Source organism: Leuresthes tenuis, unplaced genomic scaffold (assembly GCF_036924035.1).
Source record: "Leuresthes tenuis unplaced genomic scaffold, fLeuTen1.0.hap1 SCAF_17, whole genome shotgun sequence".
Classification (NCBI taxonomy): Eukaryota; Metazoa; Chordata; class Actinopteri; order Atheriniformes; family Atherinopsidae; genus Leuresthes; species Leuresthes tenuis.
Genome location: NW_027325371.1, coordinates 18,683,594 through 18,711,092, shown reverse-complemented (window position 1 = coordinate 18,711,092; position 27,499 = coordinate 18,683,594). Strand labels below are relative to the sequence as shown.

The following is a 27,499-nucleotide window of genomic DNA, read 5'->3' as shown; positions in this document are numbered from 1 at the left end:
CTGGAGGCCAGCGTGGACAACAGTGCAAATTTAGATTCCCTTGGTGTTTGTGTCTGTGTTGGATTCTGCGGGGAAGGGTGTTCTGCTTCGGTCTCAATGATGCCTTCTGAGTTTTTAATTTCTTTACATCGGGCCGTACTTAGCCTCATAGCGGGCCACGACGTTCTTACAGCGACCACAGTCCTTTCGCAGCTCAGCAACCTGCTGCCTCAGCGCGGCGTTTTCCCGCTCCAGGAAGGAGGCGCGCACCGTGATCTGGTTCTCTTTCAGCCGCCGTGCGTCACGGGAACGCTTTGCTGCCATATTGTTCTTCTTCCTCCTGGACCAGTATTTATCATCCTGAGGGAATACAGATTAAAAGTTGGTGAGAATGAAAGTCAGAAAAAGAGAAGTAAGAGTTCAACTTAACCAACATCTGTCCCATCGAGTATCTCCAATGCAAAAGCCATTGTTCTATTTGCAAATACCTGAATCTAACCAGCAATAACCAGAACTCTAAGAGGCCTCACAATTGACCCGTTTAGGCTCTGTCAAAGTTACTATGAAACCCTGCCTTTATATTCAATCTGAAACAATAAACTTATCAGTAAAAATTCTGGAGCTTATAAGTTTCTGCTGTTACTACCAACCTTCTGTTCATTTGGAACAAAAACTTTCTTGGCCTTCTTGATCATCGGCTGCGGTTTCAGATCCTCATCAGAGAACTTGTGCTTACGAGGGTTGAAAAGCTCTCCCCCGGGCACGCTGGACAGGACCAGGTCTGTGGGATCCGGCTGGAAATTAATGTCCACCTCGATGGCCTCTGGGTCAATGGGGGAGGGCGTGTTGCGTTCCCCAGTGTTACGCTCTATGGGTACAGTGGGAAATGTGTGGAATAAAAAAAAAAAGATTAATAAATAACAATCCTGCAATCATTAACTGTTGCCCGAACACAGGACATATGATTAAATGTCACTATATAGGTACTTATACAATGCAATATTTCAATGTTGGAATGTCCATTTGCTGGACATTTTCTGGAGATTTGCTTGAGATTCACAGGTTAGAGTAGTGAACCATCACAGTGTTTGTGCAGTAAATGTATAGAAACTGTAAAATGGGCTCCAAGGTCAGTCCTTTGACTGTGCATGTAACGTTAGTTAATGTAACACCAGTGGCTGGGTTTTAATGCATAAGGGGAGGCAGATCTGAAGCAATCTTTTGAAAAGAAAAAGAAAAAGAAAAGATGTGAAACAGACAAGTGTCTATTAACTAGTTTGAAGCAATTGAACTAGGCTGTGTGGTGTCGCCAGTGGGTGGGGGTGTATGCATTCCAAAAACGTCTATTACCTTTTTTCTTCACTTCCACTTCTGTTGTTGCCTCCTCAGACAACGATTCCAGCTCTTGTCCTTCTTCTTCCTCCTCCTCTTCCTCCTCCTCCTCCTCCTCCTCCTCTCCGTCTTCTTCCTCTTCCTCTTCTAGTTTGGCTGGTTGTAATGTCGTGACCGTCAAGGTCTCCTCTGGATCTGAGGTGACCGTTGAGGGAGAGGGGGGAGTTCCTGAGGTGGAGACGGAGTCTTCAGCAGGAGGAGTAGGAGCTACATGAATGACTTTGGGAACACATTTGCCTTTGCCCTCCACTGAGGTCAGAGTCTTCTGCAGCAGCTCCTCCTCCTCCAGGCTCACGGGGATCCCGTTCTCCAGGAGGAACTCGTCCAGGTCCATGTACTCCAAGTGGAAGGTCTCTCCGTCATAAGGAATCGTCTTGTCCCAGATGGCGGGGGTCAGGGAGGCTGACACTCCTCCCCCTCCGTTACTTGCACCCCCTCCTCCTCTAGCATCTCCACCACCACTGGGTGCCACAGCCCCACCTCCTTCCACATCCTCGGTGGAGCACAGCTTTTCTTTCTCTATTTCTGCATTTAGAAAAAAAAAAAAAAACAAGACGACACAGTAGTTTAGTAAATAGCTGCACACGTGACTCTTGAAGGTATGGGACACAAGAAAAGTCCATTCACGAATAAAACAGCTGGGTGCAAAGTAGAGTAGTGGCGGTGTGACATCCGTCGGGGAATAAGACAGAATCATGTTTCAAGGAAGTCTGAGAGAAGACAAGACAGTTCCGTTTATTACACACACAGCCCAAAACACACACCACCACCACACGAACTGGAAACTAAATAACACAAGTTAAACATGTCGGTGAAATGTGAAGCAGCAACTCTGTCATGAAGTGTCTCTAAAGTCTGGTTTCCCTGCTTAGAGACCAGCACACAGCAGCCAGAACTTTTTGTTCTTTTGTTGCTTCCTGCAGTCTCAGACGAAACTGGCTAAGGGCAACATATGACATCTGAGCCGTGACCTCGCCAAATTAACGGCCATACTTCTACAGAAATACATTCAATAACTTGACATAGGAATGGATTAATGTGTCCGCGTCTAATTCAGTTAACAGCCTTGAAGCTATCGTCAAACTCTGAGCTGATTCAAGTTACCGAGACGAGCTGGAAAAGCTGAGCACCATTTTAAGCTTACCGTCCTCGCCTTCCTCCAGAATATTAGGAGGAGGGATATCCATAATCTTCTTCAAAACAAATGGGAACGACTTCTGCGGTTCTTCCGTAACGACGTTGCCGCTGGGTTGAAGCGCTCGTGCCACCGCTGCTTTGCCAGGCATTGTTCCCTGCCAAGCTCCGAGGAGACCGTAGCTTTTTAGAAAGGCAGAGCTGCTTAAAACACCGCGAAACCAGTACAATAACCGCTTGTCGCTCGTTCCGCGGCTGCTGTCAAAGAGCGTTTATCAATATTACCGTTTTAGGTCGGAAAAAAAAACAACACTACACAAGCATCTTGTTCTCAGTACCCTGCGAGTGAGCTCATTGGATATTCACGAGTTGCGCGTGGCGCCCATTGCTGGAATACTAGAAGCTGATTGGCTGCCACTGCAATCTACATTCATATATGGCAGCGTCTTCTGGACTGATGTCGTTCAATGGTAGCTTATATGTACAAATTAAGTTAATTTCTTGAAATAGGATAAAATTACACAGTCCACACGTACAAAACATTGACCGCAATAAGACTATACAGTCTTCTGTAAGCAGTATGTTTGTACAGAACAAAAAGCAAAGTGTCATTAGTTGGAGTACGACCTGCAAAAGAGACGATAAAGCTCAAGAAATCTTAAATGTGCACTGCTGCCATATTACCACAGGCAGAGCTGCACCCACAACCAAAAATACCCTGCAATAACTCCTTGTTCTCTGTAAGAAGAAGACACTCGTGGCCAAACACGTGCAGTCGCCCCCGCCCCACTCACGTGATAGTACAATCTGTCAAGGGGCGTAGTTTCAGATACACCGCACGTGCAAGGCAAGGAGACCAAGAGCGCGCGCTCTAACAGCTGGCACGGGGAGAGAATACAACACGTTATCTACCACAGGGACCCAGTGTTGTTGTGTTTTAATTCACTGCTATTCCCAAAAATAACAACAGGGTGCTTTACACTACACGCAACACGTTATTCTATTTGAATACACTCATATTTAGCAGCAAAGGGATTAAAACATGGAGAAAAATTCCCGAATATCAACCCCTAAGAGTCACAATAGGTGGTAATCTCACGTTTCGGTGCACGCTCTCTTCTACTGCACGCGGGAGCGTGCGTATCTCTTTTCCTCTACTCAGTCAGGCGGTTTGTGTTCAGGAACACAATGTTCAACAAGAAAACAAACCACCTTCACCTCCAGCCTGAATATTTTTTACAGGTTCATAACGTTGACAGCTGGTGTGAGGTAACCAAGGCGTCAGTCCCGGCAGAAAGGACGCCAGTTAATTACCAGCAGCTTGAGTCTGAACGACAGGAGGAAACCTAGTGTCTTTGTGACTTCATTTGTAGAAGAGTATGCTTCATATAAACACAGTATAAAGCTGTCATCAAGACAGGAGGTATGATTCAAATCGCTACCCACAAAGTTTCTCAGGGTACGCCTATGTATCACAACTCATTCCTGCAGACACCACAATATACAGCCATACATATGCCTTCTAAATATTCTGCCTGTATAGAGCAAACTGAGCTGGTCCATTAGGATAAGTGCCTATACTTGCCCCCTAGTGTTTAAACACACAGATGGAAATATTGTCTTTCCTCTAGCAACAGGGCATGCAGGTGGCAGGGTGTCCAATTTCTGAAAACAGAGAAGACTCTTAGGGCGCGCTGGCCTCAGACTCGGTCTATGTGGACAAACTTCAACAGCAAATCTGTGCAGTATTATTTCATAGTCCAATTCCCAGCTGATGTGCCAGTATAGAAAGGTGAGAGAGTTTAGCATGCTTGCCTAAGCCGTCCAGGGTTAATGAGGGCTTAAGGCTTTCCGACCTGTTAGACAACGTAAGAGATGACCCAACTGGAAAATGATATAAAGGTTACTGCCGGTGCTGTTACAGAGAAGGGGAAAATCTTCTGTTTTCCTAATGCTTAACAATAAAAAATGTGAGACAGAAACAGCAGAGAGTGTCCAGTGGAATCAACAGTCAACCTATTGACCATGCATGTTTAGTTTGTTCTGCTCTGCACTGTATTCTAATGAAAATTCCTGCAAGAATTTTGCACATCATGTGACTGAAATGTCACCCTCAGTGCACGCTGCCAATGTGGTAATGATCATCTTAACGTTTCCAAGCTAAGACAGTAAGGGATTGATTAAAGTTTTAATTATGACATTGCAGAAATTGGTTATGCATTTTGGATTTGTTTCAATGTGCACTTTGCCTGATACAGCAACAAACTGTGGTGATGCAGCACAAGCAACTGAAGGAAGAGGCTCAGTGGTGCTGTTGTTGTACTGTGTCTGAAAGCCCCCCCTCGACCCTGTATAAACGCATATCTGGCGGCATCCAGAGTCAGCAAGGAGGCGCATCCATTTTGGGAGCTATCCAGTGCTGAAATGGCCCTGCACCAAAAATCCTTGTACTGTAATAAAGATGACTCTAATTTTCACCTATTTGATTGAAACTCTAACAATGGAAGTGATAATATCACATCATATCCTTCTCTGGTCTGTGAGTCTTGTGGCTTGCTTTGTGAAGGATAATTCTTTTAGTCATCTAGGTCATGGTCATCTGTAGACCTTAGGAAAAGGTCATCGGACTTCTATTTTTTTGGTTCTGCAAGACGTTTCACTGGTCATTCAAGAGGTTTTTTCAGTTCCAATGGACTGATGGAGAGGGCCTAGATTACAGCTCTAAGGGTGATCACTGTTGGTTGACCACTCGTTTGGAGGATAATGGCGTTTTGATTTAAATCCATTCATACCCAATCCGTCCGACTGTGGATTGTTGGATTCTGTGCTCTTAAGATATGGCTTAAGAACCTGCTCCAGCCTGAATCAACAAATCTTTATCTTAAATCTTCAGAAACCTTCTAGTTCGTGCCATGGCGCACTTCCACAAACATGTAGTGGAGCTCAAAACTTCTTAAATAAAACAACGCCTACCTGTTTGTCACCATCCATCAGGGAACACTTGGCTGTAACTTCATCTTATAAATAACTGCTTTATCCTTTATCCTCATCTAATGACGCGTTATGCAGACACGTTTTTGTCGATACACAAACAAAGCCTTTGATGATGAAAAGAAAAAAAAGAACTAAACTAAACAAGTGACACAATCATTAACCCATCTGGTTTTGGGGCATTTGTGTCCTGGCACCTCACTCTCTCACTCTGTTTGTCTGCACAGAAGCAGTCTATAGAAGTCTGAAATGCCACTAAACATGTTAGAAAATAAAGCTGAGTGAGAATGTACATTTAAAGTACAGGGTGTGCTTTAAACTGGCGATGTGATGAAACCCTAAGGGGAAGTTTTCTGGATGCTGTGTTGACATCCCGATCAAAGACCACAGTGTGCTGATAAAGTGCCTTTCACCGCCTGTCCATGTGAGCCCACTGACACCTTTCTAAACTTCTAAATAAGCAATATCTGATAATATTGTGTATCATTATCTTGATATCATGGATAATGATTCATATGTGCCAGTTTAACAGAAATACGTGTGCGGAACTATTGTTTTATCCACCTCATTTATATCAGGAGCGTAGATAAACAAAAGCACTTATTGGTGTGATAAAATACTCCAGTATGGCCACACAGTTTAAGGGTTCTGACAAATTCAGAAGATTAAAAACCGTAATGAAAGCATATATATTGCAGTGTAGCAGAGTTTGACCGTATGTGTTTTATCTCAACAAGTGGCAGTTGACTCATAAGTAGAATGGCCTCTGTGAGATGAACTCTAGACCGCGCCAAAAATCAATGGATTTAATTGAAATAGCAGGTAAAGTGAACTGGTCTTGTGAGTTTTGGCAACTTCAAGTCGTTTAGAGTCTTTCGTGTTGTAATATGCAAACAAACACGTTTTCTCACTAGTTAAGGAGCTACATGGATTAAATGTACTGCAATACAATGAAAAAAATTGTTGTCATCCACTTAAAATATATGTATTTTATTTGCGTCTATGTTTCTGTTTACAGTCCGGTCATTACAGGTTACGATGTTTGGTAACGAATTCTACCTCGATGTGGAACGGAGCCTGGCTTTCAGTTTCAAAAAAGCATTGTGAGCAATTATGCTTACCAGTTTCATCAAAGGCAGGGAAGGAGAACGGATAGTCGGCCAAGGCCTTCAGGAGGTCAGGAACGTCGCTCCTGTCGCCCAAAATGATTTGGTTCGCTGTTGACATGACGAGCAACTTTAAGTGACACCTGCTACTGAAGACGGTACAAGTCCAACTGAGTGGAAGAAAAAACGCTCAAAGTGTGGGAGAGACACCGTGTTCACTCTCTGCGTCTGACTTATCTCACTTTCAAACAACTTCGGAACTGCACGAGGACGTATGCATGTGTCCAAATAATTTGGGTCTTACGAAGCAAAGTTAGCCACGCCCCCACCACTTGTTGACTCGATGGCATTCGACTGCGCACATGTCAGTCAAACCACCGCGCCTATCAGGGAGAAGAAGGCGGTCCCTTGTGGTCAAAACAACAACAGCTAGGCTTTGCAAATAGAGAACAGGTTTCTATTCAGCGTGCACGGACACACTGCTGCACGTGCAAGGCAAAGCAGGCCTTTCTGAAGCGCCCAGCGCCAACTAGTGTCTTGCATAGGCGGTGCACCAGTATGGCGTTTATTTTTTATTGTGATCAAAGGCGATTTTACTTCATTCGTACGTATTTTAATGTATTTTAAGCATCAAATGCTGCCATCCAGGTAACTTATTTGTCAATGAAGGTCAGATATTTAATGTTAAACCACATTCTTTGCAAATTCCAAGAGTTCAGGTATTAAACTGGCGTGCCTGCCCTTTTTGCAAGAGTACAAACTGGACTTGAACATGACAGCATTTGAGTTTAATATTTTAATGCACATTCTGAGGTTTAACATTCTGCATATCTGGCTGTGACTGTGAGATAAAAACACTAATAGCTGCTGAAAAAAAAAAAAACAAGCAGGAGGGGGAAAGAACAAAAGCACATAAACAGCTGCACATACAGTTGAATATAAACCCTTTATGGATCAGCAGTAATGAATAGAGTCTATGACTGCTGGGCTTTTCACAGTGGCACCAACTTCATTTTTTACTTCATCAGCACTTTGGTGTTTATAACAATGTTTAGATTGAACAGACACAAGGACGTCACACACATCCATACACTTGAAAAAATAAAACACTACTTTTAAGTAAAAGGAGTGTGGCACTTTGGGGAAGGAAAGTACAGGTGCCTCAGATTTCAAGTGTTTTCTTTTGTTTGCTTGATTTTGGAGCTAACGGCACATCCTGATCGCTTCACCTAAAGATTTTGGTTTTGGTTTGAAAGTCATGACAAGTTGCTAGTTTGGCAGTTACAAAGTCAAATTCTTCTCAGTCCTGCAGAAGAAAGTTGTACTTCCCAAAGTCAAGCTCATCAGGCATGATGAGCATGTCTTCCCTGGCTTTTGCCAGTCTCTGTCGCAGGAAATCCCGTCTCTCAGTCCACTCTTGCAGCTCCTCTGAGCTGTGGGCATAGTCGCAGCTCACACCATCAGGGCAGCCGCCATCATACCTGAAAAGCGCAAAGCATCTATTGGTTTTGTTCTGACAACTTCATGATTGTTATTTTCCATTAAAATGTCGTTACTAGAAATTCTAAACTAGTTTTTAAACCACTGCAGGAAACTACCACAAGATATGAGCACAATATTGACAACCAGTGGCATGTAAAAGTTTGGATGCACTGGGATCAAACCCTGAAATATGAGTTGACAAGATCCGAGCAGCAGCCAGGTTTCCCCATCTGCTCCTGTGATTTAGACTAAGGACACTGCGATATAAAATTCCAAAGGGTTGAAGTCAACACTTATCTATTCTGTGAAACCACAAACTGATCCCAGAAAAGATCTTACTTGGGGCAGAGTTTAAAGCATGATCCAGGAAAGCGGTAGCTCCACGTCAGGGCCTCGTCTTCTCCCTCACAGCTGAACACTCGATCCTTGTGCTTCTCAGAGGAAATGTGCTGCTGCCACTGACGCTCACTGTTACTGTGTTTACAGCAAAGCCGACAGTGGAAGCCATCCTAAAATCGAAAACAAGGGATGCATTTTCAAATTCGTCTTTATATACAGATGCATGGATAAAACAATTATTTGTGGTCTTTGGCCATTTTTTAAAATCCTTATAAAAATTTATTAAAATCAGCTGTAGGCCCACCATTGGTTCGGCATAGTCGGTTGGCATAGCAATGTATTTCTCCTCAGGGTTGGACTGAGAGCACATGGCTCCCTCTGCCTGCTGGTTGTGGGCAGCTAAAGCCAGCCACATGTCATAGATCTGCTGCATGTCACGCACTGAAACAAAACATACAAAATACTCTCACAGGTTCTACATACAAGGGTTGCTTTTGCAGCTGCATTTGCAGAGTGACTTTTTCTCTAACTTACAGTCATTATTCTTCATATACATCCACATCTCCTTCTCCTCTTGGCTGTGAGCAAAGGTGCAGTTCCCAGGGTAGTTACACTTCCTCTTCTCCAGAATCTGAATGCACATCTAACACAAGAAAACTTGATGATAATAATTATAGAACAGAGCGCCGAGGGCTGCCATTGGACAAAAACCCTCCTCTATCATTGAAAATGTCAACATTGGCTGAACAGAGGAATAATGTAATTATTCTTTCATTATAAGACAGGATACACTTAAAAGAAGGTATGTATGATTGCTTGGCAAAAGTGAATGAACCTGCAGTTGATCTCAAATTGGATTTAGTGTCAAATATTCTCAATCAAAGGGATGATAAGCAGGTGCGAGTGTGCACCCTGAGTTGCTTTAAGAACAGAGACATAGCAAAATCCAATCTTTATGATGTACTTAATGTTTCTGGAAGTGGCCGAAAGAACATTTCTGAGGATGTCAGCAAAAGTTATTGATACTCATCAGTCGGAGAAGTCTTTCCTGCAATATTTTTTCCTTTTCCTGTTTTGCCAATTTCAACTATTACCATGTGAAAAAGGCCATCAAAGGCGTGAAATAGACCAAATAGCAAGGTTCGTAACAGTCTGAGGTCACAGAGTAACTCTGATAAAGTAAAGGTCTCTCTCACATTGGCTGATGTTAATAGTCATGAGTTCACATGAAGAGAGCACTAAACAAAAATCCGTAAAAGCAGATGGGATGCGATGGTGGCAGCATCATGGTTGGAGTCGGTTTTGCTGCATCTGGGCCACAGACTGAAGACCAAATTCTGAATTCTATATAGAAATGTATGTGCACTTGTCTGTGAACGGAATCTCCACAGAGAGCGGGGGTCATGCGGCAAAAAAATAACCGCAAACACCACTGCACCAAAGAATAATGTTTCTGACTCTCAAACAGAAATGTTGTGAAATGAGCTGAAGCGAGCAGTTCATTTGAGAAAACCCACCAACATTCCACAGTTGAAGCTGTTGTGCAGAGGAATGGACTGAAATTCCTAAAAGCTGATGGGCAGCAGCGATTAACAGTTATTGGAAATATTTAGTCTAGGGCTAAAGTCGAGTTTGTACACGGTTTCATATACAGTGTATTACTCATCCAAATAAGGTTAAAAGTTCACTTCCTCAGTCCATGATGTATCAGATGACTGACACGACCATCACAAAAGTCATTTGGATTATGCCTGTATTTGTGTATTGTACAAGCCATACGTGTGAGTCAATTACCTGATACCTAAGCTCAATGTACATAAATATGATTCATTATATTGGTGGGTGTGATGATATCTCGTGCCACAAGATCTCACGAGATTAAACTCGATGATTTCTAGTCGTGTTAAAAATCTGTCTCACGAGATTTGTGAGTTATCGAAACTTCCATTTGTGACCTGTGGGGTCTTGCTACGTCTAGCCTGCCAGAACCTAAAGAAGGAGAAGGAAAAGAGGAGCAGGAGGAGAAGGGGAAGCACCAAGCAGCCAGAATGACATCGGAAAATACCGGTACCACTGAAGATGCCCCCGCCACTTTGAAATCGTTTGTTTGGCAGAATTTTGGGTACCCGGCGGAAATGATAAATGGCAGTAGAGTGACTGATAAGACGCGGACAATATGCAAGCATTGTATTAAAATAATGCTGTACACCGCGGCAATTTAGTTTCAATTTGTGTAAGAAGAAGTTTATTATAAGTTCATGTTTACATAATGCATGTAAAGAGTTATAATAAAACATTTCAAAATGCATGTGCAACTCGGTTAAATAAAAGTCTGTTGGTCCAGTCATGTATTCTGTCATGGTAGTTTTCTTAAAACCTCATCTCGTGAGCTGAGTGTATCGTCACACCCCTACAAAGCACACTGTGTATTGTAATCCTTAAAAGGTTGTGTAGTTCAGATCATTCCCTCAGCCCACCAATTTCTCAGCCCAGTGTCCCCTGCTTGAACCCCCTGTGTGTCCCAGCAGATGCACCGATAACAGAAGAGTTAAAGCAGACTCTTGTCTACTAAGGAAGCCACTAGTTCTCCCCTGAGGCCAAACAAGTCATCCTGTCGAGAACTATTAGAAAGCCGTTTCATGATTGTTGACTTCAGCGGAACCAGGGGTTCATTATTGTGGTGTCCATTGGAGCCATATAAGGAAAAGCCCAGCAGACCATCTCTACCTCCTCCTGCAGCATCTCAGTTACTGTTACCGCTGACTTGATCCTTTTGCATCTAAACGCTTTATTGAAATATTATTTTGACAACTTTTTCACATCTCTCCTTATTTCTCCTAAATTTCCAAAACATTTAGGTGCAGTTATTGCTGCATAAGGAGCAGAGACTGAAAGCAAACGTTCATATTGGTACAGCAAACACACACATATGTAACATTGGATGATTATTTCTAATTCATTGGAAAAAACTAAATATTTTTGTTGAACTCATGCAACTTAATTCGTCTTAAATCTATTTTTTAGGAAATTATGTTTTAAAGTCATATTTATGAAGTACAGAAAGATAATTACACAGTAGTTATGAAGAATGCAGAATGGAGGTTTAATCGCTAAATTCAAGAAATAACTGGAGCTATACAAGCCACAGCCTCATCAGAAATTCACCACGTTTAAGTAGGACGTGTCCGCACAGGAGTTTAAAGCCTCAGTGTGGCTGAAAACATTTCATGGTAAATATTTCATTGTATCAAACAAACCATCTTTAGAATGTAAAAGAAATTATGCGCTTCATAGTTGAAGCTCATCTTAAATGCCACCTGCTGACATAAGACACCTACATGCTTTGTCCCTTTACGGGTAAGGAGTAAAATGTAGGATTATCAGTAAGTTTAGGCTCTGCGTGGTCAGAAAACAACTAATATATTATGGCCTACCAACTGTGGTTCTGCTGCTTTCAAGGCATAACGCCACTGATCAAAACAAAAACTTTTTGCAGTACGTCGCCGGTGTGTTTTCGGTGTTTGAATCAACCCTTATCAAAGTGTGTGAGATTAGAGGAGGCACACCTACATCATATTGCAAAGGGTTCTTGGCATGCGGCAGTGGTCGGACCTCAACCCATTTATTTCTCTCTGGGGACTTGACCAGCAGAACACGTCTCTCTTTGGTCCACCTGACGATGAAATCAGAAGGAGACAGAAACAGTGTAATAAACTATCTACGTTTTTAATCCAGAGGAAGACTGAACACTGAATGCAAGTGAGGGGGGGAAATGATCACAAACATTATCAAATAACTCACAAATGGCTAAAGGAGGAACTTGGTGGTGAAGCACCAGACCTACAGCGTGCACAAAATGCCTGAGCGAGGAACCCGACCGGCACCCTTTTCATTAACAGCAAGCTTATGGAAACACTTTGGCTTCTATGAAGTTGAAGGAAAATATTTTGGAACCACATCACAAAGATGAGGAAACAAATTACACACTTCTAGCCATTGAAATTTGAAAAATACCTAGTTGTAGTTGCCACCAACCAGAGGACCATCGAGCAAGTGACGTCAAAGCTTCATCCCAAACTCTATGGCAACTTTTATTGCCATGGAAATTTGTCCTGACTGAGAACCAGGGCAAGTGTGCAAGCAGCTAAAGACCCTCGCCTGACTGACAGTAAACACTATGGACAGGGGGTCTCGTGTCACTAAAATCGGTTTTTAAGTTACCTAAATCAATCCAATAACATAGAATTGAAATGTTTATGAATCACTTTTGTAATTTAAGCAATGTGGACATGTACAGCAACAAAGCAGGGATATATTTCTCTCACATGTGTCTGGCTTTGGCAGTGCAGTGCTTGAGTCCTTTGTCTGGTTCACTGATCAGGCCGTCCCGCCAGCACTGAGCACATGCAAACTTCATCTTCATATTAAGACTCCTCCCAACACCGCCTCCTATTGCTCCTTTTGATTTGTTTGCACCCCATCCAGAGGACAGCTGTTTCAAGTCAAATAAAGGTAAGAGTACACGTACAGATGAGATGCTTAATAAAGTTTCATTTAAAACATTACAAGTCTATGTCAATTCATCAATGGCTACAGTTTCAACTATAACATACCCTGCTTGCTACTTTGTAAAAGAACAGGATGCTATAATCAATATGAACGACAAATCAAAAGCTCTGCAGTTTACATAAACAGAGCATTTTACTCAGAAGAGAGAAAAACAGCAGTCAGGTGGTATGAAAAGAGAACTGCAAAAGGCAGAACAGCGTCATCAAGACCAAACAGACCGGTTGGTCGATGCGAAAGTAAACATTGCGGCTTTGCACACATTATAAAAATTTGAACACATTGATTTCTTACTTGGTTTGCTCTCTCTTTGCTTGAAATTTGCTCCTGCTTCTCATAATACCCCATGGATACTTTCACAATCTCATCAGGGCTGATGCCTGCAAATAAACACACAAACAAACCCCCCCCCCCATGACATCAAACATCAAATGTCTCGATCAGCTGTTTTTGAGCTTTGCACCGAATGCCTCCAACAATGACAAGGTGCTTTTGCTGGTATTTAGAGATTCATTTCCTAAAAACAATGAAAATAAAATGGTCATGAGTCATCCTGTCCTCAGAGACTCTGCTAGTTTTGCATGTGATGAAACACTTTCTGCGGTGGGCGGGGTCCGTTCAGATCAGTGGAGCAGATCAGTCAAAGCAGCGTGGCGTCCGATCATCACAAAATGAGGTCAGCGGAGGACAAAGTCTAAACAATGCTGTCAATGCTGCCTGTAAAGTGACAGATCACCTGTGGCAGGATTCCCCAAGAGCACCAACAAAGTATGTCCTCTAAAGCAACAGATACGGAATCACAGTTTAAGACGCAGTGTGACGACAATAAGCAGTTCAATGACGTCCTTGAAAATATTTTACGATTACCGAACAGGAACCACATGAACACACGTGCGTCTGTAAATGGCAAAAATCGCACCTGTGTGAGAACGAGGGTTTTCTGGTCGTTTTGGTCTGAAAATCCGCCGCTCCTGCACCCAGCTGTCACTGAACTGAAGGTGGGATTTAAGGGATTTCTGGTTTTTGTTGTTCGTTTGTTTCTTTTTTTTTTTAAATCCTATTCTTAACGTTTACTGTGCTCATTTACTTACTTGCTCCCTGCACCAGTGATCTGTGCTTATTTTTGGTTGTCCACTGGACAAGCACATCATACAATATGGCAACCACTACCCAGATTTCAGTGAAGGGTGATGTGGTGATGTTCCAGTTCTATATTTTGAGTCGACATCATGCCTGTAAACTTAATATTCACTTCGCTTTCAGTTCTGGTTCAGTGAGGAGCGATGTCTGGTTTCTAAATGCTCACCTGATAGTTGCTGCTGAATTATGTCTCAGTGCTGTTTTATTCCAAGCAGGCAGTGTGAATCAAAACAGCCGATTTCCTAATTTTACAAAAGAACCAGCTCCGTAGCATTAGTTGAGAAAACTGGGCTAACATTGCCCACATGTGTGATAAGACTGCACCTGTGTTACGTTGAACTCTCCAGGTTTTAAGTTCAATGAGAGAGTGGGCGTAATGACAGTCGTCCTCCCTCTGGCAGCCATAACGGTTGGCTTGACGGCACATATCCAAGTGGCACATGACGCTGAGAGGACGAACCTTACTGTAGTTCACAATGTGAGTCCTAACCACAAATGCCAAGCACCTGACGGGCAAGGCGGGAGAGACAGAGAGAAAGATGTGAGTTAGAGCCTGTGAGACACTGAAATGACAGCGCGTAAAGCCGGTTTAGAACTTGTAAAGACCCTCACACTCACTTATTAGCGTCAAAGTTGTGATGAGTGTCCAGGTTAGAGCAGACCGCATGATTGTTACTGGAGCGCTTACTGATGATCCGCGGTTTATTGTCGTAGCACTCCTGCAGAGGTCCAGAAACAGTAGAATTAAAAGAATGAAAGACAAGGAGAAAAAAAAAATGCTAGTTTTTCTTTTTTACTTTAATCTTCATCTATAATTTCCTCACGTTCATAACCATCATCATCAGTATTACAACATCCACGTCCAGTTTCACAGCCGTACTGAAAGTGTTGTGACTTTTGTGGAGTCCAAATTACCTAATGTGCTATACTTAGTAGTTAAAGATGAGAAGTCACGAGGTGTCAAAGATGAGATAGATTCAGCTGGTTCGCGGTCCAATGATGGTTTATTGCAGAGTTACAATTCGACCATACATGAGAAGTAGCCCGGGCTAAGTCTGAAAACTCTTCTGAAAGTTCCCCTCTTTTATACAAGTTGGGCCTGTGGATGCTCCTCCCCGGGCCCCTCCTTTCGTATGGCGTGTTTTCCCTAATCTTCCACCGTTATGTTTTAATCAATTAGTTTACCCGTGGCAGGGCCCTTCGTCATGCCTTTTTTAAAACCTTTATTCATGCAATAGTCCTTCCCACTACTCCTGACCTCCCCTCTACATCCATATTTCCTGTTTTACCATGTTTGCATTGATGCGTGACTCGACACTGACCTTAGGTACTTTCCATGACCTTAATGCCTGACTTGTCCTTACACAGAGCTAAACTTTGGTACTTTCCATTGGTACTTTCCAGACATTAACTTTCGTACGCATGCCTTTTTATTCTATTACTTTTGGGGCCCGGTAAACTTACACCACAAAAGCACACATTCCATATATGAGCACTAACCCGACAGAGGAAGATGAACATGCCCCTGTTTTCCTGTAGAAGACGAATGATGCCGTTTACAGGGTCAAGTTTGACAGCTGCCGTCTCAAACAGCAGCGTCCTGTCCAGCGTCCCTTTCCTCTCTTGTGTCCAAATGTCTATTTCCAGCTGGTTATAGGCAAACGTGCATTGCTCTCCGTACTTGCAAATGCCCAGATCCCCCGACCTCAGCAGCTCTGCACGGGCGAGAAAATACACACAAAAACACAGACGCAGTTAGTCAATTATACTTTAATCATCTTCAACTGTGCGGACGTCGAACGGCCGTGCAGAGTGACGAGCGTGTTTTTCAAAACCTGTCTGTCACCTGCAGGTATCAGCTTCTGACCAATCACAGAGGCTGTAATTTGCATCAAATGACTTGCAGTCTTTTTACCGGGGTTGCTCATTGGCACCGATTCTGTTCCTAACTTTTACGGCAAGACGCTCGAGGCATTCCCACCCTCCAGCATGAGTCCATGGTCCTTAGTCAGAAACGCTTTGCATCACTACATTTTCAACTTCACGCTTTTCTTCGCATACCAAAGAATCTGTGAAAGGTATCCGCCTTTCAAACGTCGAATCATCCGTAAAGACGATAGTCTTTTTAAACATTTTCCCTTTCACCGTTCACTCATTTGCTGTGGAGGTTCTCACCTTTACAGAGGACAAACGGTCCTGAGAAGGACATCAGGGTGGGAAGTGGTCGCACTCTGGTCCACTCCGAAGGAAAACTCGTTTTCCGTCTACATAACAAAACGTCCCGCTTGCAGTTGTGCGCCAGGTCTGGCTTGTGAACAAAAGAGTATATCCCTTTACCTACAACCGGAACATTCCAAAAGTACAAAGAATATTTTGAGAAACTGCAAACATTAAAAGAGAGGAAGCAATTACAAGGTACATGTGAGATATGTCCTCCCCGGCTAATAAGTAACAGTAGCACTCCCACTAATGGAGGAGAGGACTGGACTTCTGCCGTACCTTCCTTGGGGAAACATGTGGAGCAGGCCTGCAGGAACTCGTAGGCTGACAACAGAGGGTGAGAGACTCCAGGACTATTCCTTTCCTTTATGTCCACAGCAAGAAAAGGATTTTCATCAAAGTTAAGAAAACATACAATGAAAGAGAAGCAAACACAAACCATGTTATCAGTCTTACTTTGTTGTGACTTTTTGGAGCTCGCATTACGGGAGCAGCAGCAGCAGCAGCAGCAGCAGCAGCAGCGTGCGAGTTTGAGAAACCTGAGGAGCAACGACAGAAAACACAATTTACACACACCACATTGAAGTAAAAGCACTACAAACACTATTCTAAATGCCTTTTAATCTAGCAGCAAATGCAGTTTCAGGTGACTAAAAGCTGATCTTTTGAAAAACCTCTGAATTGAAAATCTGTTTGTAGTGCAGCTAAGGAGCGTGGCAGAGGCTAGTCTAGAGAAGAAGCTGGGACAGATATACTTTACTTATCCCAAAGGGAAATTATATATATCATTTCAGGTAGGGTGGGTTTGGCAGAAAGCAACAAACCGCCCTGTTTATACCTCCACTGACACGCTGAACGGTTGTGTTTTTATAGCTCAAGATTACATCTCACATGAGCACCAAAAATCCCTGTCTGGGCTTTGGTGTAGGATACGGTGATATCCAGTGGCACAAACTGCAAATGTCAAATGAATACCAGCTGCTAAGATTGCAGTTGGCCCATTTTTGAGCCAACATTTGGTTTGTAGCTTCGGAGCTACTGTAGAAGTATGGTGGTGCAACATGGATGTTGCAGCTAGGGCGACTTTTGATTTAGTTCTCTCTTTAAGGTCATGAAAACACAAGCAATCACATTTGAACTTGTCACTATGTCATATATTTCTGACGTCACTCGACATGCTCAGCTTTTCCGTCATTCATACACTGACATAAAACCTGACAAACAGGTTTAGTCGTCTACTTTATTCATCAATGTGAAAAACTGCCTCCTGCTTTTTCAATCATAAGTCACCAACGTTTGATAGTCACCATTTGAGCTGAAATCAGAGAGCGAGTCCAGGCCTGTTCCCCACATTGAAACTGCTGGCAAAGCAACGTCATCACCTTCCTCTGCGGGGAACGAGTCCAAGGCATCGAGACAGTCCAGCTTCTCCGTGGCTTTAATGCTAATTTTAGGGACCCCACCGTTCTGACCGATTGGATCAGAAACATCCAGCGATTCATTTAGAGACTTTTCTCCCACGTCCAGCTCTGTCGTAGGCTCATGAACCTTCTCAGTAGCAACGGCAGTTGGCATCGCGTCCAAATCGGCATCAAGTGTATCGAGGGAATCGAGACCATCCAGGGCATCCAGCGCCGTGGAGGTCTGTGCTAAGATTGAACCGTCTGTGCCACCTCCAGTTCCAGAGGCGGAGAGGTCGTCTAGGATATCCAGTTTTGCAGCAGAAGCGCTGTGTCCGCCACTTGAAAACAAGTCCAGGGAGTTGAGCTGGGTGATGGTCGAGCTGAAAAAGGCCGGAGGTAGCTGTGGTGTTGGGGCAGGCAGGACAGAAGGAACTGTGTGAGTGGAAGTGGATGTCCTGCTGGGGACTGAGAACGCTGCCTGGACGTGGTAGAAAAACACTGCGTGCTTGTTATTTTGTCACACAAACCAAACCTTTCAAACACTTGCACATGGTTAAGAAATCAATTTGGATGATTCGCTAGACATCTCAGTAAAGTAGCCCATTTCAGCCAAGGTCATCTTCACCATTATCAGCAACAGAAGTCAGTTTGCTGGCCTACAAGGACAAAGACAGCACATTTCACCTCAGCTGGGCCTTGTTCAGTTGGAATGCCATCGAGCAGACTGTCTAAATCATCTCCCATCAGCTCAGAGTCCTCCACAGCTTCGCTACTGTCAGGTAGCAGGAAACCGGCAGGTAGGCTGGCGACGGGTGACGCGGAGGCAAAGGTGGACTTGGGCACGCTTGGGAAGCTGACTGCGGAGAAGCACAAGGACATGTATTTGGATCCCATTTCACAAGCAACTCCTTTTGAACAAATTCCCCAACAGCTTAATGAGGACAAGACAAAGAATTCTCACCTGGTGCAACAACACTCAGAGGATTCACACCATTTCGTAAATGATCACCGGGGACCTGGAAAGGAGAGGGAAAAAGAAACATATGAGAGGATGAGTACAGGCCCAACAACATGTTTAAAAACAGGAAAACGCACGGAATCTGTTCTTTCGCATCATTCACCTCTATCACTCTAAATAAACAGGTCTCCATAAAAATATCCACTTCACTCACCTTTGAGCTGACATAGGGTTTTCGAATTTTCAGTCCCAGGTGGAGGGCCAGCTCCTGCGCGAGCTCGTTCACCTGTTTGTCCTGTGAAGAGTTCAAGAAATGACTCCAGTGGCACATCTAACACAGAGTGTAACAACAGGACGAACTGATCCACATTATCTCTATTAAGAGTTCTGCCCACCTGAGGACTCGAGAGCAAACAGCTGGTGGTGCAGTTGTAGGCATCCTTGTATTTCCCAAGCTCCTTCAGACACAGCGCCTTCCTGTACAGAGCTCTGCGACTGTCCTTACACACTTCCAGAGCGCCGTTGCAGTCCTCGACACCTTGATCATACTTCCCCTGTGGAAAACGAGAGATGATACAGGCCAAGGTGAAAACAAACTGTCAAAAATGAGCATGAAAGCAAAGTAAGGAAAGGCACAAATCAAGTCCAAGTAAAAGAATTCATAGATAAAGAGTGTAAATTCCAAACCCGATCCAACGTCTAGTTTTCAGTGAGATTAATACAGTGCGAACAGCTTGTTGTCTGAATTATAAAGTCTCAAAATTGACACAGCTGTTCAAGGAGTGTCTCTTTGGTATGCAGACTTTGCCACGGCGGCCTTGAGTTGGTGATAAAACACATGTGAATTATTCAATGAAGGCCGTGCTTTTTTTAACGGCAGCCCACCAAATGTGTGGACAGCACTGTTTACGTTCCAGTTCCGCGCCAAGCGTTCTGGTTCTAGTTCTAGTGCTTCAGAGAATTTGGGATTTATGTCCAGAAACATCACAACAACAGGATTTTAGGCTTGCATTTTGATCCTGAGATCAACACTGGCGCACGTGAGTTCAATGCTTTTTTTATTTTGTTTTTTTTATTTCCCACCTATTATATTGATCTTTTTCATTGTCATTTTTGTTGAAGTTTGTGTCTTTTATGTTCATATTTGTGATGCCTCGATTGCTTCCTAATGTACAGCACTTGGGTCAACAGGCGGCCATTTTTAAAAGCGCTTTTCAAAAATGTTTGACTTTGACTTCTGGTTCTTGCTACTAGTTCATAAAGATGCTTTCAACTTGCAAAGAAACAGCATTGTGTCTTTTGAAAAACAAAACAAACAAAAAAAAAATCACAAAAAAATTCAATCTTTCTCAGTAATTATCTCTGCGTTTAAAATGACACAAACCGTCTTTGACGGTGTTGTGACTTTCTGTGATATTTACCTAATATACTATACTCAGTAGTTAAAGATGAGAAGTCACGAAGTGTCAAAGATGAGACAGATTCAGCTGGTTCGCGGTCCAATGATGGTTTATTGCAGAGTTACAATATGACCATGCATGACAAGTAGCCCGGGATAAGTCTGAAGTCTCTTCTGAAAGTTCCCCTCTTTTATACAATCTGAGCCTGAGGCTGCTCCTCCCCGGGCCCCTCCTTTCATATGGCGTATTTTCCCCAATTTTCCACCATTATGTCTTATTTACTATGTTTACCCGAGGATGGGCCCGTTGTCCTGCCTTTTTTTTTAAAACCCTTTTATTCATATAATAGTCCCTCCTACTACTCCTGACTTTTCCCCTACATCCATATCTCCCGTTTACCATCTTTGCATTTAGTGTGAATCTGGACATATGGCGCTCTGTTATCACACATGCATTCATTAATGATTGACTCAGAGCTACACATTGGTTTTTTCCATAGTATTACATTCAGGGATTGTTAGATATCCTGGTAACCAGACACTACAACGGAGCACTGGCGTGTTGAAGCAGGTCGAAAGTTATTTCAATAAGCTATCATTATACGTTCATCTGCTTTTATTTGGCTCTTCAGCTGACTGACTCATAACTTTTGGACACGAAAACACAATCGTTAAATTGCTCTAGTCACAAGACCCAGCCGCGCTGCTGCTCGCCCAGACAATAAGCTGCATATCTGCGGAGCCGCACTTACACGGGACAAAGCATGACTCACCATACTGTGGTAGGCAGCAGCTCGGTTGACATACAGGCTCTCCAGCAGGGCTTCGGGGATCTGGATGTCCTCTCCTTCAGCGTATGTTGAGACATTCAGGCCTTCGCTGAACTCCCTGACGGCCTGCTCCCACTCTCTGTCTCGGAAGCAGGCGTTGCCCTCCTCAAGCAGGTTGCACACTAACTGGGTCAGATAGTCCTGTCAGCAAGAAAAGAAAGAAGAAAAAAACTGCTTTGTTTTGATGCAATTACAATCAGGCCTGTATTTAGAAGTTTTATGAATGAGTCGTGCTGATGTAAGAAGTGCAGAAAGTGGGTGGCATTGTGTTGCTGAAATAAGCGAGACCTTCCCTGAAAAACAAGCTCTCTAGATGGAGATACACTGTAACTGCTTTGGTGCTACCCACGCATGCCCAGACAATCACGGGTGATGTTTTTTGAACTGTTCATCGACAGCAAGATGGATTTGTCCTCCTCCTCTTCAGTCTAAAGGATGAAAGGTCGCCGATTTCCAAAAAGAAATGTAAGTTTTAATAGTCCTCAGATCACCGACCTCTTGGCAGTCGACCTCATCAGTTGTGAAACGTTCCGTTCACAGCTCTTTAATTTTTTTTTTTACCACAACTTTCACTGGTGATTTTGAAGCACGTTGCAGGAATCTAATTCAAAATCAACATACATCTTCTAAATGTTTGACTGGAAATGTTGTCTCTGCAGAGCCCAGCGTGCATATTTGAGCACATATTCCCTTGTGATTTTCCAGTAAAAAAATGTCTTGTTTGCAGCACGACAAACGTTTTGTGGCCTTTAGAGTCAAAAAGGGTATCCAGAGACCTGATCCAAGGCAGGGGATTAAACAGAAGCGTTTTGTTACAGACTGGACAAGAGCTCCAGACATGACAGCGAGGAGAGATGTCAGGACAAATCAACACAGTCCCAACAAAAAAACCCAAGAACGTGATAGTTTAAAGAATGATAAGAGAGTCTGTGTTTAATCTGATGCAGTGCCCAGAATGAAAAGAAAAATAGTAGGCAAAGCACAGGCAGCGCCTCTCACGACAATGGTAACTTTATAATATTTGACACCACAACTGCAGTGGAGACGGATAAAAGCTGATGGCAACCCTACCTGGTAGCCCTCGGGATCTGGGTAAGCCAGGGGAGACCTACAACACAAGACACAAACGTGTTACTGGCATAGCCTATCTGAAAAGGATATGAGTAACTCAGAACCGGTTTCACTTTCTGTCAGTGTGCCCTAAAAATATAACAGAAAAGGAAAAACAATCTCTCACTGAATAAATGCCAGAGCCTTGCTTATCTCCTCCTTGCGTTTCTCTCGGACAGAGTCCATGGTTGGTCACTGGTTGAGGGGTGAGGGGTGAGGGGGGGTGAGAGAGACATGCAGACCAGAGCAGGATTATGAACAAAGACTGACAGATGATATGTTGATACTAGCTCATAAACGCCCACTTCCATCGAAAGAAAGGTGCAAGAAACCACCGCCTCTTGGAGACATGTTTCAAACTAACTGAGTTTGGTCCTCTTGCTTATGTGCGTTACTCATTATTTATAAAAACATTCCAGCGTGCATGTTGTCCTGACTATCACGGTGCAACTTTGGCGAAACACACCTACCTGAAAAAGTGAGGAAGTTCATTGAACCGACGTAAAGTTTAGAGGCAAGTCATGGTAGAAGTGGTAGAACCGAAAAATAAAAGGCAGAGCAGAGGAGAGGAGTCAGCGCGGATACACAGTAAACAGGTAGAAGCCCGCCGAGGTCTGACGGTGAGGGTACCCGCGGTCTCTGGTTCAGTTTCGTTTCCCTGAAACCCTGGCAGTCAGCTTCAACTACTTTCCCTGCACAGGATACTTAAGAGAAACCACGTGACAAAACAGAGGCCTACGTCACAGCGTTCGCGTTCGCGTCCGCATCGCCGTCGGACCGCGTTGATGGGTCACGTGACTGACGCCGCAATGGCTGCTGGTTCGTACGTCAACGGCGTCGCCATGTTGGCCGTGGCAACGTATTAGAGGGCTGAAAGGTGAAAAGATGCCTGGTTCTTGTGCCGCTTGGGGCTGCAGAAACCGTCACACCTTTCAAACCAGATTAAGAGGAATTACCTTTCACAAGTAAGCACGAACAGCTGTTCCCGGTTGTATTTGATCACTTCAAAACTTTGTGAAGTTTATTCGTTGGCCACATTAGTCCGGCAATAAAAAGCTAGCAGCAAGTATCTGAGATATTAATGTTATTCGCTGGAATAAGTTTGTCAGGAATATCCACTTGGTTATGGCTAACTCACTGCCTCATAAGTATTTTATTACTAATATTTTTTTTAAAGGATTTCTTTTTAGACACAAAACGTTCCACCAAGTATTTCTATAAGAAATTTAAAGTCGATGTAATTACAAACTGTACCTTTTTCAGTGCTCAGCATGCCTGATATCGTTTGTCACTCTTGGTATTGAAAAAGTTTACGGAGAGATCTTTGTTTGAAAGTTGATGCTTTTAATAATTCATTTTATTGATAACTCTGGCCAAATTCTATTTGCACAAGTGGCAGTTTTATGGAGAAAACGCTACTTTTTTTTAAAACAAAAACTTTGAAAACATATGTATTCAATCCTGTTACAGCAACAAGGCTAGAAAAACTCTACACATATGTGTTTCGTGTGAGTTCTGGAACATATAAGGTCTGATTTAACACACATCTTGGTCGTTTGCTTTTCACTGGAAAGGACACTAAGAGCAATTTCTTCAGTCATATTGATAAAAGGATTAAAAAAAGGGGGGAAAATTATGAGATTCAACTTGTTTATACTACGAAGCTAGTTGATTGATATGTTGTGGATATGAATATCTAGCTTCCAAACTAACGTTTCTCACACTTTGAAGGTTTCCCAAAGAAACCAAGGTGAGGCGGCAGTGGGAAATAGCTTTAAGGAGAAAAGGTTTCTCCGCCAGCGAGTCCTCCCTACTCTGCAGTGAGCACTTCAAGCCTGAGGACTTTGACAGGACCGGTCAGACTGTCAGGCTGAGAGATGGAACTAGACCAGCTGTCTTCAATTTCCCGAGCCATCTTCGAAGAGTAGGTGGACCACCGTGCTAAAGGGATTTGATCATCACTGCGTGTCCCGCTCTGCTGGTCTTTCTCAGTGTTTCTGGATCAAAGATGCATTGGTATTATGTAACCTTAAAATAACCTGAAACTCTTCTCCTTCAGGAAGTGACACCCAGGACAACACGAACCTCAAAGAAGGCTGAGGAGGGTCTGACAGTCAAGTCGTCTCTGCATTCCCAAGAAACTAAACTAAACCTAGACACTAGTGACGTGAGTATTTGTTCTAGTTATGCCCCTAAAACCTGAGCGAATTAAGTCCCACGGTCACGTTTAAACCTCACTGTCACCATTTTCTTCTTTATCTGTCTCTCACAATTCCCTTTATAAGTTGATCAGGAAGACTTTCAAGAAGCAGTTTAATTGTCACTAATAGAACTGACATTTTTACCTTTTAATTAAGACACTCAGAGAACAGTATATATAAAACTGATGGAGAGATATCATTGATTATAAATGGGGGTTTCAAGTTCACTTCAAAGTCAGACTACAATGATCAGAGAAACTACAAAAAACCCAAGAGCTACATCTCAGACTCCACAGGCCTCAATTACCATGTTAAAGTTCATGACAGTACAATTAGAAAAAGACTAATAGACAAAGACAAATAGTTGGACTTGTTTCAGGTCTCAAGGTGTTGAAATCGTCAAGTCGGGTCTAGACCTCAACCTCATTTAAATGCTGTGGTGGGACCTTAAGGGCACTTTCACACCAGGATCATTCGGGGAATGCCGAATGATCTACACTGCACTTTTAAAAGCGGACTGAACCGCCTGGACAATGTCATGCAGTCTCAACAGCTGCTGGTTTGGGGCAATACCGCTCCAAATGAGCACTGACCAGGAAGGAAAGAGACTGGTTGGTTTATTTAAATGATTTCTGTTTTTCATGATGTCGTGATGAAATTAAAAAAATTTTCTACTGTCACTATAAAAGAAACTTCTTATCAGTAGTAGATATTTTGACCAGTGTGAAATTAAGCATGTTTTTATCTTTGACTTCCAGCTAGTCAAAAAGCAGTTGTTGATGCCTTTTGATGGGTATAACCACAAGAAATATTAAAAGGGCATTACCTAATCCCTCATGTGGCACTCTTTGTCTCCTCTTTGAGCAGACCGCTGTAGAATACGTGTCTCACAAAAGATTGAGATTCTGTGAGAATAATACATCGGGCCAGTGTATTATACGTCCTATAAGCTGTGCATGTAAGCCCCTGTGAATGAAATGTGAACATTCCAAAAAACATTTCCTTCCTTCCCTCTTCTAGGACCATTCTTACGCATTGCCTGCATCTTTCAGCGGATTAAAGGCCAAACTCAACGACGCTTTGGCACGGGTGGAGAGTCTGGAGCGAGATAAGAGAAATTTAAAGGATAAAGAGCGCAGGGCCAAGAACACAGTGCGCTGTCTTCTGGAAGAACTTCAGAGAAAGGAAGTTGCATAAATGGAGACGTAACAAAGTTTTACTCAGGTTAAATGAATACACCACTCTGAGGTTGTGCACACGTTTACACTTCCGAGTTGGGATGCACGGATTCGCCTTGTTGACTGCAATTAGCACATAGGACAACAACAACCAATGGCAATGGCTGATGATGATCAGGTGTTTCCTGCTTGTGTTTAATCGACTTTGCCCTGAAAGATATTTTTTGAACACAAAGAAATTTAGTTGGGCAATGTAAGCACTTTAAAGTAATTGAGTCTCAAAAGGATCTTTTCATGACTTTTCAAAGAAAAGGTGTGTATTTGTGCTTAGTCAATGGTGGTGTGATGAAGGGTTAAATGCTTAAAACCATGCAGTAGTATTTTTTTATGCACATGCCATTATTCTCCCTCTCCCTGTTCGCTCAATGTCAACTTTTTCACCTTGTTAACATGTCAATATGTTTGGGGTTTCTTGTATGGTTTTGTTTTAAAGGTGTTATAAGACATAATGGGCAAACTAATTTCACCTCTGAACCTGCAGCGTGCCACCTGCCCGCTCAGAAAGGCGAGGTCAGTTAGCTTGTATGTAGACTATTTGGGGAACCAATATTTTTAAAGATTTTTTTTTTTTTAAGGTTTTGGGTGCAAGTGGCCTTTACTTGATAGTAGGTAGACAGGAAAGAGGACAGAGTGGGGGGAAGTCATGCAGCAAAGGGTTGAGGAACAACAGCCCCTTCATGGAGGGCGCCTGCTTCCCAATTGAGTTATGCGACACTCCTGGCGGAACAATCCTGACTACTTCCTGGGTCGGTGAAAATCTGAAACAGACGAAGATTGTAAAGCTCAGAATTAAATCTTTATTTATTTTAAGCTTCACAAAGGAAACAGACAGATTACTGAAGATTACTGATACTGAAGAACGGAATCAGTGAGCACTTAAGAACTTCAGAACCAAGAGGTTTTACAACATGTTTTTAGGGGAAGATTAGCCACTTCCATTTGCTTGAGGTTGTAAATCGAATCCGTCTCTTGAAACAAATCCAGATACCTCCCCTGTCATGAAGGAATGCGCTTACACAAACACACTCTAGGTAAACATGCATAAAGAACATCTACCATGTAGATAGAAAAGTATATTAAACAGTTAAATTACTATGAATAAATAGTTGCTGTACTGCAGGCTCCAGCAAGTGCCAGATGAAGATGACACAAGCTGGTTGAAGGAGGAAGTTGGTGTGTTTTCCTCTAGTTTGGAAACCAGGGATGTTCCATTTATGACTGTGATGGCATAAAATCAGATTCTGTAAGCCTTTGTATCTTATCCAGAAAATGTTGCACTCCAGCAGAAATAAAAAAGTGATATGACAACATTTGTGTCAGAATAGTACTTTTTTTCATTCAGTTTTTTTCCAAAAGGGACTAGTGTCTGTCAAGTCAGCAGAGGGAACTTACGAGGTGATGCTTTCTGTAGGCCTAAGTGTTAAACTGACCCAGTAAATAATAAATCCTTTGTTTGCTTCGCGTAATGACCATGGGACAGTCATTCCTGGCAGTGGCTGGACTTTATTACACCAAAGTAGAATGGGAAAACATGTTCCTTTGTCTTTGAAACATGCCAGATCTAAACTCTCATACTTCTTTGCTTCTTTTGGTGATCTAAAAATTCAAAATAAAAAAAACAGCTGATGACCATCAGTAGCACTTGCTCTAAGATCACTAATCTTCCTCTCAGAGGAGCAGATAATAAAACAACTGAGCGTTATTAAAGACGTCATAGATTCTCTCCTCACTCCAGGTTGTAATGGGACAGATTATTGTCCCGGTGGTTACGCACATCCTTAACAACAGCCTCACTGCAGCTAACCTCACTCTACATATTGTGTGCCTTTATGTATATATTCACTTAGAAATGATTTTGTATTATTGGTCACTGTATGGATTCTCATTTCATAAGTCATAAGTGATTTTAACCCAAGGACATTGTGGCTCACGTTAGCACCCTACACTGCTATATCAACAACCTCAGAAAAAATCCAGATTAATCATTTACAATCAAATCATGTTCATTTTA

The 27,499-nt window shown here is 42.8% G+C and overlaps 3 protein-coding genes across 5 annotated transcripts; 1 reads left to right on the top strand and 2 right to left on the bottom strand.

Moving 5' to 3' along the window:
- Positions 1–111: 111 nt before the first annotated feature.
- Positions 112–6,892, bottom strand: tefb (TEF transcription factor, PAR bZIP family member b). Of its 2 annotated transcripts, none has more exons than XM_072368221.1 (4): positions 6,618–6,892; positions 1,330–1,896; positions 630–847; positions 112–339 (listed from the first exon to the last, which is right to left on the bottom strand). In XM_072368221.1, exons 1-4 carry the CDS (start codon positions 6,721–6,723, stop codon positions 124–126), a joined length of 1,107 nt encoding a protein of 368 aa, XP_072224322.1. In that variant the 5' UTR covers positions 6,724–6,892; the 3' UTR covers positions 112–123. The 2 variants fall into 2 exon arrangements, with proteins under 2 accessions (XP_072224322.1, XP_072224321.1); XM_072368220.1 differs by lacking the exon at positions 6,618–6,892 and adding an exon at positions 2,516–2,857.
- A 637-nt stretch (positions 6,893–7,529) lies between these two features.
- On the bottom strand, positions 7,530–22,738 carry LOC140272780 (zinc finger CCCH domain-containing protein 7B-like). The gene is made up of 22 exons (XM_072368222.1): positions 22,520–22,738; positions 22,177–22,244; positions 22,011–22,047; positions 20,883–21,080; positions 19,106–19,264; positions 18,925–19,005; positions 18,714–18,768; positions 18,437–18,609; positions 17,657–18,230; positions 16,806–16,888; positions 16,629–16,713; positions 16,305–16,466; positions 15,630–15,844; positions 14,748–14,848; positions 14,454–14,635; positions 13,284–13,369; positions 12,749–12,915; positions 11,994–12,096; positions 8,958–9,066; positions 8,728–8,864; positions 8,424–8,593; positions 7,530–8,083 (listed from the first exon to the last, which is right to left on the bottom strand). Exons 2-22 carry the CDS (start codon positions 22,233–22,235, stop codon positions 7,903–7,905), a joined length of 3,117 nt encoding a protein of 1,038 aa, XP_072224323.1. The 5' UTR covers positions 22,236–22,244; positions 22,520–22,738; the 3' UTR covers positions 7,530–7,902.
- A 134-nt stretch (positions 22,739–22,872) lies between these two features.
- Positions 22,873–26,738, top strand: LOC140273053 (THAP domain-containing protein 6). Of its 2 annotated transcripts, none has more exons than XM_072368578.1 (4): positions 22,873–23,014; positions 23,871–23,973; positions 24,109–24,216; positions 25,271–26,738. In XM_072368578.1, the coding sequence occupies exons 1-4, from the start codon at positions 22,935–22,937 to the stop codon at positions 25,445–25,447; spliced, it is 468 nt and encodes a 155-aa protein (XP_072224679.1). In that variant the 5' UTR covers positions 22,873–22,934; the 3' UTR covers positions 25,448–26,738. The 2 variants fall into 2 exon arrangements, with proteins under 2 accessions (XP_072224679.1, XP_072224680.1); XM_072368579.1 differs by having other exon boundaries at positions 22,905–23,014; positions 23,781–23,973.
- Positions 26,739–27,499: the final 761 nt, after the last annotated feature.

Bases quoted from the DNA above. Each gene is read 5' to 3' on its own strand.
- LOC140273053 (XM_072368579.1), top strand. From the start codon at position 22,935: ATGCCTGGTTCTTGTGCCGCTTGGGGCTGCAGAAACCGTCACACCTTT. The intron at 23,974-24,108 runs GTAGGTGGACCA...CTTCTCCTTCAG, and splicing joins TCCCGAGCCATCTTCGAAGA to GAAGTGACACCCAGGACAAC. The intron at 24,217-25,270 runs GTGAGTATTTGT...TCCCTCTTCTAG, and splicing joins TAAACCTAGACACTAGTGAC to GACCATTCTTACGCATTGCC.
- tefb (XM_072368220.1), bottom strand. From the start codon at position 2,657: ATGCCTGGCAAAGCAGCGGTGGCACGAGCGCTTCAACCCAGCGGCAAC. The intron at 1,897-2,515 runs GTAAGCTTAAAA...TTCTAAATGCAG, and splicing joins TCTGGAGGAAGGCGAGGACG to AAATAGAGAAAGAAAAGCTG. The intron at 848-1,329 runs GTAATAGACGTT...CTGTACCCATAG, and splicing joins AGTGGAAGTGAAGAAAAAAG to AGCGTAACACTGGGGAACGC.
- LOC140272780 (XM_072368222.1), bottom strand. From the start codon at position 22,235: ATGGACTCTGTCCGAGAGAAACGCAAGGAGGAGATAAGCAAGGCTCTG. The intron at 18,769-18,924 runs GTGAGTGAAGTG...TCTCCTTTCCAG, and splicing joins AACCCTATGTCAGCTCAAAG to GTCCCCGGTGATCATTTACG. The intron at 14,636-14,747 runs GTGAGTGTGAGG...CTTGCCCGTCAG, and splicing joins CACAACTTTGACGCTAATAA to GTGCTTGGCATTTGTGGTTA.